The sequence below is a fragment of the Cryptotermes secundus genome, unplaced genomic scaffold, assembly GCF_002891405.2.
Source record: "Cryptotermes secundus unplaced genomic scaffold, Csec_1.0 scaffold87, whole genome shotgun sequence".
NCBI classification, from domain to species: Eukaryota; Metazoa; Arthropoda; class Insecta; order Blattodea; family Kalotermitidae; genus Cryptotermes; species Cryptotermes secundus.
In genome coordinates this window covers 1,072,470-1,085,158 of record NW_019739942.1, presented here as the reverse complement: position 1 = coordinate 1,085,158, position 12,689 = coordinate 1,072,470, and the positions used below count along the sequence as shown (strand labels likewise).

The window sequence follows — 12,689 nt, the reverse complement described above, 5'->3', positions numbered from 1 at the left end:
CTTGTTCAATATGGTCAATATGTAATAACATACAAGAGAAAATAATTTCTGACCTCATACAATGTGATACCTACAATGTTGTTAGCTTTATAATACATTTATACCAGAAATAATAAATTCAAATTTTCAAGAAATAAATATCAAGGCCATCAGATATGCAAACTCTTAGTGAACACATTTGACTCTGTACAAGACTCCATTGATGTACAACCCTCCCCAGTTATGAACCCATATCCTCATTATTTTTGTGCAACATATGTAGCCAAAAAATAAAAATCACTAGTTACAATAAATACAAGGCAACATACTGAACCTATAATAAACAATATTGATTTCTTTTAAAGGAGTGCAATAGTGGATTTCACCTCAGAAATTGTAACACCAAGCAAAAATCAAGAACCAAATAGATGCTTCACTGTCATTGCTTTTCAACTTTTCTTTAAATTATAGTGTTAAAAAGGTCCAGGAAAAACCGGAAGGATTAGAAGTGAATAAGAGATATCAAATTCTAATTTGTGCTGATGATACAAACATCATAACAGTAAGGTCTGTTAAGACACTAGTAAGGAAGTTGGTCTACAATACAAGTAAACTCAGAGAACTAAGTGTTGGTTTGTATATAATCACCAGAATGCAGCACAAAACCATAATGTAAGAGAGAGCTACATAAATCCTTCAGATTAATTCCTTAAGCATTCACTTTATTGATCAGGCTGACAAGGCTCCTTGATGAATATAGCATAATGGTAGGAAACTGATATGTTAACAGCTGACAAAATAATAATTGTAATTACAATGTACAGCTACCAGAATGGACCAGACACTGTCTGCACTCCCTTACCTGCGTAGGACCTTCTCAGTTCCTTTCAGAGAAGCCCATATTTCTCCACCAGAAGTGTGGGTATAAGGTTCACTGAATTTGTTCCCATTGAAGCCCACTACAGAAAAACGGGTATTCAGTCCTTGAAGGTTCATTGCAGTGTCCAGCTTTGACACCAGCTCAGCTAAGTTGATCTTTTTAATGCAAGATGACTGCTCCACCACAAACACAACATCAGCCAACATGGCTTCCACACCATCATACACCTCCAGTTGGCTTGTATTCATTGTACTGCCATTTAGAGTTGGACAATGCACTGTAAGAAGCAGTTGACATTCATTCACTAGGACAAACCTTTAAATTCTGAAATATAATATGAACCTCAAATACAGCAGCGATGATGATGACAACTTTTTATTGCAATAGTTCCATTACCAATAATAATGAAATACTACATAATAAGAGAGATTCTATTTGGATTGCTAAAAATAGAATTGTTAGTGTCAAGAATGAGGAATTAGAACATTGGACAAGTACCAATATTTACCACTGGGAATTTAAGGTGGTATTTAAAAATAATTCCATTTTCCCATTACAACTGAAATGGGATGGTGTCTTTTATTGGGCTTACTGTTTCACATGGTCTTACAGAAACCTGCACACACAAAATATTAAGCTGATGAACAGAACTGGAAGAAAGATGTACAATTCAAAGTCAATAAATAATAAATACATTTATTACAAAAGGATAAAATCAATATGAAACCAATACTCCAGAGTTTTTTAGTTTGAAATACGGGGCCTGGAAAATTTTCTAAAACATTCTGACCATGGAGTATAACACTTGGGAGTTCGGAGTACTGGGTTTTCAGACTTTATACACCAATGTGTTCTTTAGATGGTGGACAAAGTCCAAAAACCCAGTAATCCTGATTGGAAAATTTTGCATATCCTTACCAACTATAAGTTTTTAATTCAGACTTCTGCCTGGACCACTTGCTGGATTAACCAATATTCTATTGACAGATGTACACAGTGAAGTGAGTTAGTTAAAAGGATAATGCAGAACTAGCTGCTTGTAAAGTGAATAAGAAGTGCTTTTAAAAACGAAATGTGATGTACTTTAACATGTAAAATATACAGAATTATTCTATAATTGTATAAGTTTTAATATATATTTTAGAGCAAGTGAACATTTGAACAAATCATCAATGCATTTTAAGTACAACATATAACAAAGAAATTATGATTTTTACACAGTGATTTTAAAATAAAACATGGAAATACAGTTATATATATATATATATACATGTCGTACCGAAAGTCATGAGCAACTTTTATTGCATGCAACCTGGGAACAGCAGACGAAAGAGTACAGTGGTAGGTGGAACCAGCTGTTGTGTTAACCTTGAGTGTCTTGTGACATCAACAGCTTGCATCATGTGACCAGTATCACTCCTAACAAAATGGCCAACAACCATATGTCATTTCGCCAGCGTGCTGTCATCGAATTTCTTGTGAAAGAGGAAATCCCTGCTGCAGAAATTCACCAGACTTCTGCATGCTTATGGAAGTGTGTGCATGGGTGAAACATTTTAAAGATGGGAACACCAGCATCGAAGATGAGCCTCGGAGCGGTCGTCCTCGAACAGCATCAACTGAACGCAACAAGGAAAGAGTGGATGAGATCATTCAAGATGACAGGCTTGTGACTGTGGACACAATAGTCCGAAAACTTGGAATAGGGCACAGTGCAGTACAGGAGATGATTGAAAGCTTGGGCTATTAGAAAGTTTGTGCTTGTTGGGTCCCGCGGTTATTTACCGAAGACCACGAAGGTCAGCGAAAAGCCATCACCTCAGAACTGCTGCAGAGATATCGACACAAATGTGATGATTTTTTGCTCTGTATTGTGACTGGTGACGAAAGCTGGTTTCACCATTTCATGCCTGAAATGAAATGGCAGAGTATGGAATGGCACCATTTGCATTCTCCATCAGCCATCAGCTGCGAAGGTGATGGGCAGTCTTCTGGGATGCAGAGGAGTTTATTCTGGCCCAATTCTGGGAACCTGGGCAAACCATCAATGCTGCTCGTTATGTCCAGACGCCGCACAAGCTCCGTCATGCACTGCACGATAAACGTCCGGGATGAAACATCATCATCCTGCATGACAATGCTCGCTCCCATGCCGCTTGCCTCACACTGGAAGCAATTGCAAAGATGGGGTGGGAATTTCTTCCACACCCCTCCTATAGCCCTGATCTTGCACCCTCCAACTACCATCTTTTCAGATTTGTGAAGGATCAGCTGCGTGGACAATGTTTTGAGACAAGGGAGGCAATTCAGAAAGAAGTGCGTCAGTGTCTTCGGATGGCTGGAATGGAATTTTACAGAAGGGGAATTTTTGAACTCCCAGAACATTGGGAGAAATGTGTGCAAAGAAGTGGAGATTTGTCAATAATAAAGCATGTTACTTTACAAAAAATTGTTGCTCATGACTTTCAGTACGACCCTCGTGTATGTATGTATGTATGTATGTATATACAGAATGTCCCAGGAGGAACGGACCAAACTTCGGGAGGGTGTTCCTTATGTTAAAGTATGCCGATATAACCCAAAACACCTATGTCCAAAGTTGAACGGTTAGGGAGATAATGGCCCGAGAAAAGTGTGGTCTTCGGGCGGGTCCACGCACTATACCTGTCAGCTGTGTTCTCTTATCTGTTTGTCCTTGAGTGTCTGATTCACACTAGCCGTAAGATTATGCACTACCTACAGAGGCTACAGTGTACATTGCGGCAGCGTCGTGAATGGTTAGTAAATTACGTGTAGTTGTGCGGTGTTGCTGAATTGCCTTTTGTTTTCACACGTTGAATTTTGTGTATGGATTTTGTGGTGGCAATGCACGTGCTGCTGTTGAAGAGTACCAAAGGCGCTTTCCTGATCGAAGGATTCCATCTCGACGTGTACGCGAATTCACCAGACATTACGTGAGACTGGTTCTCTTCCAAGTGTTTCTGTGCAGTCGGAAAGGGAGGATGTACAAATGAGAAACACACGAGAGAACATTCTTGAAATGGTTCAAAGAAGTCCGCGTCTGTCCACTCGTAGAATGGCCTCTCGCATCGGCGTATCACGTATGCAGGTGTGGCGAACCTTACATGATGAAGACCTGTATCCTTATCATGATCAAAGGGTACAACATCTGGAACCAGGCGACCATGCTCAGCGTATGGATTTCTGCCACTGGATAAAAGCTCACCCCAAACTGTTAAGCGTCATTTTATTCAGTGATGAGGCGTCGTTTACCCAGGACGGTGTAAATAATTTAAGAAATATTCATATGTGGTCACATAATAACCCACATGAGATAATGGAAACGAAATTCCAAAAGAGATTTTCTGTGAATGTATGGTGTGGTGTGCTTGGGAACAGGTTGATCGGACCTTTTGTGTTTCACAACAATTTAACTGGAAACACGTATGGAGCCTTCCTAAGGAATGAGTTACCATGTTTGTTGGAAGACATCCCGTTAACGATAAGGAGGAAAATGTACTTCCAACATGATGGGGCTCCTCCACATTACACTCAGCACGTGAGACACTACTTAGATGAATCCTTCCCTAACCGCTGGATAGGTCGTGGTGGTCCCATTGCATGGCCACCGAGGTCGCCAGATCTTACGCCTCTAGATTATTACCTCTGGGGCCACATGAAGACCTTAGTCTACGAAACTAAGGTCGATTCCCGAGAAGCACTGCGGAATCGTATTTTTGCAGCGGCAGAACACATACATCACCATTCAGGCAACATTGCTTCTGCTACCCAATCCCTCATGATGCGTGCCAAAAACTGCATTGCAGCTGGCGGAGGACACTTTGAACAATTACTATAAAGCAAGTACTGTATTTTAGTACTTATGTAGTTGGCTTATAGCAGAATGCGCAGTCAGTCATGTTACACTAGCGCTTGCCATTCATGTGTCATGTATAGTGATGAGGCGTCTTTTATCCTGGGCGGTGTAAATAATTTACGAAATGTGCATATGTGGTCCCATAATAATCCACATGAGATAATGGAAATGAAATTCCAAAGACATTTTCCGTGAATGTACGTTTAATGCAGTTATGTGGTCGGCTTATAGCGCAGTCAGCCATATTACATCAGCGTTTGCCAGTCATGTGTCATGTATAGTGCTTGGAAACCCTAAGGACAATTATGACATGGCAAGCGAGTATTTTGTACTTCAATTTTATGGCTTCACGTCACTCACAAGTTAGTTTGATGTTACGTACATTATTAACATTACAGAATCCACATATTCCTGCCAGTTTTAATATGTATTTTGAAATCAACAAGTGTGTAACACCGGTCAAAGTTTGACACTTCTCTGGCCGTTATCTCCGTAACCGTTCAACTTTGGACATAGGTGTTTTGGGTTATATTAGCAATACTTTAAATAAGGAACACCCTCCCGAAGTTCGGTCCATTCCTCCTGGGACATCCTGTATATATACTATGCTAAAATTTAATTGAATTATCAAAATAAATAAAAGAAAACATCGCCCTAACAATAAAGTAATACTAATTGTGGGGTTTCTATTTACTGCTAACTGCAGTACACAGATCCAAAATTATGACTACCTGAGGTTAAAAATATGCTCAAAATTCCTTTTGATTAAACATAAATTTACTTTAAATGCTATAAAGAGCTGTGTTCATTCAAAAATGAAAAGGGTGTATTAATCCTTTGCTATTTCTTTTAAACTCATATCTGGAAACTATCAGACCACTTAATTCAAACAACTTTTATAAACTTTGCTTTCATATGAGTACATTAATTTTACTGTGTTCTCCTGTGTGTGACAAAGGGTTATACATCATATAAATAATTTTTTATCGCTTGACAAAAGAAACTTGCACAACTAAATTGGCTAGCGGATACTTCAGTTCTTGTCAATTTTTTAAAATATGTCATAATGTCACAGAGACCTATAAATCACATTCTTCATCATATAATTCTGTAACTCACCACACTTCTGGGGTATCCAGATGTCCACACCAGCTCTCCTGCATTGGGATACATATGCTGCCACAGATGTGCATACTCCTGTATTTTTGGCCAGTTCAGAGAGACACATCTGGTAGAAAGGGCCTGTTTCAACTCGAGAAAAGCATCGACGAAGTGGTGAGAGTTGGTCCTCAAAATATGCTGTACACTGATTACTATCTAATGTTTGTGATTCTTCACTGGTGGGTAAGTTTATAGGAAGTGTAGCATGATTCACAGAATGACATCGTGCAGATCCTACATGCCAGCTATTGGCAAATGCTTCTATTGTGTGTGCTGCAGTTCCATTTGGAAAGGTAAGATCATTGCTTGGTTCATAGTCAAATGTTCCCAGCATTCCACCAGTTTTACCAAAATACCATCCAGACAGTTCAATTATGCATATATCATAAAGAAAATTACACTCTACTTCAATTCCAAGTTCACTGTGAACCAGTATTCTTTCTCCAGTACGCTTGATCCATGTTTGACTGTCAACAGCCACTGGCAAATCCACACACAATCCATCAACTTCTACTCGTCTGTTGGAGTTTATCTCGATATGATGGCCCTCAACCAATACGGACAGTGACTTCTTCACGGCCTCCATATTCTGGCATAAAATGTAGACATCAAATACAAGAAATAAAAATGAAATACAACTCACTAGAGTAAAGATATGGAGCATATAGAATGTTGGAACCATTCTTGACTAACTGTACACTACTTTCGTTATTAGTAACCACTTATCTGAAATGACTGATTAGGTGGTTATTTTATGATGCTGTTTCAAATCAAGAAGTTGCATAGTACTGAATGAAATGAGATGTTGATCACGACTGGTGACTAGTAGAAAAGTAGGTGGCTGTGGCCTGTTTCTAGGTAATGGACAAAAGTTCTGGTGGTAATAATGGTTACTCAGTTCATTATGACAGTTCTTTTACAGCTTCCATAATATGCAACTGAATAATAAAGAATTTTATTACTTTTTATAAGTTTGAAAATACTTCTGAACAAAGTAACAGCAAATGAATCAATCTGAACATGAAAAGTGGTATTAATTTGTTTCACTGGATTCCTTTTTAAAATACCTGCTTATGTTTATGGAGACTACTGTACTGTAATCCACACCTACTTTACCTCAATCTTGTAGGTAACAAATGCAGAGAATCTGTTATGGAGGAAATCGTTTGCAAGTAGATAACTGCATTCCCCTGCTCCTGTGAAGTTGTAGAATTTTTTGTCATAAGTGATATAGTGATGATTGCCAATCACCATACCATACGCTGAGAAAGGTGGAATTGCCGAGGTCAAAGAGATGTTGTTGGTGATGTCATAGAAGGTGTTCATCAGGTAATATCTGTATCTGTAGTGAAAGGGAGAAATTACATTATTTTCTGTCTTTCTGGTCAGACTTTAACAAATATTTAATTTACTTATCATGAACACTCATATTTAAGGTAGCTTATAATCTCCTGATATCTTTATGACATCCTTTATACAATAACAATGAGAAGCAAATGCAGGCAAGGTCAAGAAACTGCAATATAATAGGCATAAAAGAGTGACAAAAACCTACTCTGGAAATAATATTGGCAAGATGAGAAAGTTTCATACTAAAATGCATCAGGTTTAAATGTACGTTAGGAATGGCAAGAGTACAGAATACATGTACAGCTTGTCACAAGAAATCCATGCTATACTGCAATTATAGTATGTAGTTGAAAATTAATGCCAGTATTCTTATTGCACACAACCTTCTTACATTCTTGTCCACTCATATCTCCAATTTATGTTTTCAGAAATTACTAATTTATTATTACAGGCAAATGCTGAGTTTCTCCTCTACCAACAGTGTGCTAAGCAGACAGTACTGTTGTAAAATGAACCAAATATAAGATGTCAGTTACTCCTCTCCACAGACAAAATGTCAAAGAGTCCCTTAAGAGTAAAGTGTAGTTAAATCATTTTAGGTGCAATTCTTCAACAGTCAGATAACTCAAAATTTCCTTAGTGACAAATTCTACATACAGCTAACTCTTGGTTATCTAGTATTCAGGCATCCAGACTCTCCATCCAACAGGCAAAAAACTTCAAAGAAAATTGACCATTTTTACAAAATTATTGAAAAATAAATCTGTGATACACACATGTTCCTTTCCATGCAATAGCTCCCCCAGCTGCCACCAGCAGTGTTACTCATTATCATCCTACCTCACATAAAATGCCACTACAATAGAGGCTAGTTGAGTTTGTGGTCACATTACTGTATATGTATCTGAAACCTCTCACCTGTCATTCTGCTATGTCACCCAGGGAGACTCCCACACATGAAATGAAGAAAAACTTATTGTTTTGGCTTTGTACTGGACTTCTACAAGAGTTATTCTCATGTAACTGACATACCTCATTCCCCATAGATGCCAGATATTGGAGGGTTTGCTGGAGCATCATAAAGTTGCCAAGTATGCCTCACAAGTGTCATTTCAGGTTAGTGAAGACTCTAATTCTTGCATGATCAATATTTCCACCAAAAATTTTATAATTTGCAGAGTGAAAAACGTCTAAGCAAATAAGTAATCTTTATATACTAACAACTGTATTAAACATGATGAATTGTGAGAACCTTCATAACTGACTAGAATTAATATTTATTTAAAAGTTGTAATGACCCTGGCATTAGCTCAACCTGTATAATGTTCAATTGTAAGATGATTAGCGAATAATGAATTGTAAGGGATGTGTAGGAAAGTGGTCTAATTTGATGTACTATCCCACAATTTGCCTGGATGGACTGAAGAAATCCACATGAAACATGTCAGAACAGCCAGAATAGCTGATCTCCAGGCAACTGAACCCAGGACCTCCTGAATAAAAAGCAGTACAACTACCCACACAATTGCAATGTTCACTGACTAAAAGTTTGGCAGTATTTTATTGTTTATAAAACTGAAATGAATGGTGTATGGATGGAGTAATCTTTGAATACTCGAGCACTGTATCTCCAAAGAATAAAGTTTGAGTATTTAACCTAGATTCCATTCACTATAAAAAAAAACACATTTCCCCGCACTTCTTGTGATAAGAAGATAGAGGGAGGGAGGGAGGGATGGATGGATGGATGAATGAATGAATGAAGGGTGAGCCTTCTCGGTCCTTGCACCGCGACCTACAGTGATCTATTGTGCTTCCCCTTTTGATTATCCCCTCAGCAATCCTGCGCTTCAAATGAAGAATGGGATTTTGTACGTGGGGGCGTCAAAATAGTCACTTGGTACCATAAAGTATTGACCCAAGTGACGTAATCGTAAATAAGCTAAGGCCTCACATTCACACAGGATATGTGTGGCTGTTTCATTTTATTCTTGACACCTCTCACAAGTGGGACTATTACTTAGTCCCAGTTTGCAGAGGTGTCCTTTAAGGTGAAAGTGTCCTGTAAGTAGTCCCACCACCCAGTGTAGCTGGTTCCTGTTTAACTTCAACAGTTCCTTCGCTCTTTTAGCAGAGGGTCCTTCTATGAGTCCCTTTGCTTGCCTGAGTCCAGTCAAGGATTCTCAGTATTTCTTGTGTTTCATATTTGTCCAGTCCCTGTTTGCCTTTCTGGCAACTTCTATAGAGATGCCACAGGCTGGTTCAGGTCCGATGAACAGATGTTCAGCTCCAAGAGATAAGAAGATACTTGGAAACTAATACAGGCTAATCTTGGCAAAGATCACTGGTAGCTTTCTAATTTGAGTTCATTATGTTGTGAGATTAAACAAATTCTTTGTTAGTCACTATTCTTATACTAATAAAGCAGTTATTAAATTAAATACACCAAACTTCAATCAGAATGCTACAAGCAATTCTTTCTTGGTGAGCTGGGAGGGCTCAGCTGGTATAGCGACTAGGCTATTTGATGGACAACTGAGATATATAGTAGTGATTCCAAGCTTTCAGACTGCATCTTGGATCTATCCAGCTTCTTACCCAGTGGATACCAGGGGCTCTTTTTCCAATGGTAAAGCAGTCAGGTCATGAAGGTGACTACTCATCTCCATCTAATGCCAAGATTAAAAATGTATGGAGCTATTACCTCCACTCCCCTAATAAGTATTAATGGCGTGGTGCTTACTTAAAAGACAAGAATATCTTTATACTTCGGTTTTTATTCTTATACTAAGTACCGCCTCAGATAGCATGAACCACTTATGGCTGTTGTACATATGCATCACATAAATCTATTATTTCACTGTATGAATATATAGTTAGCTAAAAATTACCCTTACTTCTCAAGACTAGCCACTTCATTAGCATGGTCCTTAAGCTGTTCATACAGTTGCAGTTGCTCAAACTTAGGTAGCTCATTGAAACAATTCCATTCTATGGGTAATTTCTGGCTGTACTCAATAAGACCAATATCAGGATGGAGAGTTATGTTTGGTGTGAGGCTCTTAGTTGGAGACCTTGCATCCATGTCAATAGCATTCAGCAACCTTAGCAGAATCTTGTCCAAGTTCTCAATCCAGCTGTGTACCTGGGCCTTGATGTTTTCATTTAACCTGTAGTGCTGCCACACCCATTTGGCCTAAATCACACCATCAATGAATATTTAATCAGCTCTAATTTAATCTTGGATAATAATTAAAAATGTCAACTATTCCACGTTTGTTAAGGGACACCAAATTTTATGACAATGAACCATTTTTCAACTTTATCTAATCAGAATGGAAATACTAGAAATACGTCCTCACTGCCTATAAATTGGCATAAATGAATTATAAGATTATTTTTTAATTCCATCAGATCCAGTAGGCTTTCTATTTTTCATTTTTCTTGACAAGTCACATGTTCCTTTCATTGTGATTATACTGATCTAATTTTTTCAGGCTTCCTCATCCTTTTCATTTGCTATGTTTTCTGGTAGATGAGACATAGGAGGAACAAGAAAGTGGAGACAGAATAACATTAGAGGCCAGAACAGGCAATTCGCCTATTCCATGAAGTGATGGCTATTGTTGTTGTTACACTCTTTTTAAATAATAGTCTGTATATCCCCATTTTTATGAAGGCAAATCGAAAAGTCTTTGCCTATTTTTATTTCCATGTATGTGTATTATTGTGGCTGAAAAAAAAATAGGGGCAAAGCCTTTCTGATTTGCCCTTGTAACTCCTCATACCCAGTAGTTCATCTTATATCAAGATTATCAGGCTGCTCTTCATTTCACCTTCTGATTTCCCAAAGTTTCAAAACATTTCCAATCACAAATATCATGGTCTGCATGATCACAATGGCCACTAAATAACTAAGCAAAAACAGGTTTGGCATTTTTAACAATTACTACATACAAACATATAAACTTACGACTTTAGGCTTTTATGGCTGTTAACTATTGATGTTAATTCTGTTCCTTGGTTCTCACATTGTATGGCTGTGGGCGATATTGCCGACGTTTCGGAGGTACATGTTGCCTCTGTCTTCAGGATCGAAGTGTATAGGTTGGTGAGTTGCTTTGTATGTATAACATTGTTTTGAAAAGGAATGGGAAAAGAGGAGAAAGAATAGGGGTTTGCCTTTTCTAGGGCAGTAGGGACAGTGGACCAGGAAAATTGTACAGATGGCCCTTACAAGGGCTATGGAATGCATCAAAAAACTCTAGGCAACTGAAGCTCTAGAGTGGTCACCCATCCGAATGCTTACCCAATAAAATGTTGCTTAACTTTCTTGGTTCCTCAGAAACAATGGCAACATCACTCGTAATCTCAAGGTGTACATGCATTTCTCATGTGATAGCTTCTCTGAGACATAAATACACTGCAGCCATTAGTTGTCATATATTTTCATGATCACATGACCAAACTGTCACGTGTTGGGTGTATGTGACGCGACAGTATTAATGTCATTACTAGTTAAAATCCTAAGTTAATTCAGCTATCAGCTCATAGTGTTGGGAATTTAAATCCTCTATTTTCATATAATAAAGGTTAATGGAGACAATGTAGGAACTTTGTTGTATATAACATGTAAATATTATTAGAACACCAATTTTTGTGGTAGGAGAGAAGCAGGTGTAGTAAGTTAACATGAAAATAGAGTCCTTACTGGATTACTAGAATTTTACTTTTTTTTGTGCCAGTTTCATTCCAAGTTCATAAATGTAAACATCTTTAGTTATTAGGTTCATACCATAAGAAGTACGCATAGAACATAAACAGAAAAACCAAGCAAGAATAAAATTCACTGAACTGTTCAGTCATTTACAGAGAGAAAACACCCCAAATTCTGTACCATTTATTCAAACTTAAGACCACCTAAAATATAGTTCACTCTTAAAACAATGAGGCCAATATTTTTAATTACAGTGCATTCTCTATACACACATACACCAAAGTAAAGTCCAATGAATGATTAAGTCTAGAGAAAACTATGACCCTTACCATATATTATAGATCTATGATTATATTGTAATATAATACAGTTAATTTAATAACAAGTTGGTATGGATTGACACTGCCAGTCAAGGCCAACTTTATACAACTCTCCTCAAGCTATACTGCAGCAAGGGAGCCCTAGTGCTGACACAACCTTGTATTAGAACAAAAATCCAAAGATACTTACTTTCTCATGAGCAATGTTCATGGCATGTTTACTATAGGCAATTAAAGGCATGGCATTAATATTGCTATATACATTATTCATGGCATCTGTAATGTACTTCACATATTCCAGGTAGCTGCCAAATACTCTTTGTATATCTTGCATAATTAGCTCACCAATGCTGAAATTTAGAAAAGGAGAACAAAATTATCCTTGCTTTTATCATAATTCATCAA

At 37.8% G+C, this 12,689-nt stretch overlaps 1 protein-coding gene across 3 annotated transcripts in view; it reads right to left on the bottom strand.

The window, feature by feature from the left end:
- LOC111872033 overlaps positions 1 to 12,689 on the bottom strand; it is an 88,151-nt gene that overhangs the window by 8,276 nt on the left and 67,186 nt on the right. For all 3 annotated transcript variants that reach the window (XM_033754493.1, XM_023865523.2, XM_023865525.2), the window contains exons 22-26: positions 12,475 to 12,634; positions 10,145 to 10,443; positions 7,014 to 7,239; positions 5,856 to 6,486; positions 842 to 1,136 (exon numbers count right to left, since the gene is read on the bottom strand). In XM_033754493.1, the coding sequence (XP_033610384.1) occupies positions 842 to 1,136; positions 5,856 to 6,486; positions 7,014 to 7,239; positions 10,145 to 10,443; positions 12,475 to 12,634 (1,611 nt within the window). The remainder of the gene's footprint in view (positions 1 to 841; positions 1,137 to 5,855; positions 6,487 to 7,013; positions 7,240 to 10,144; positions 10,444 to 12,474; positions 12,635 to 12,689) is intronic.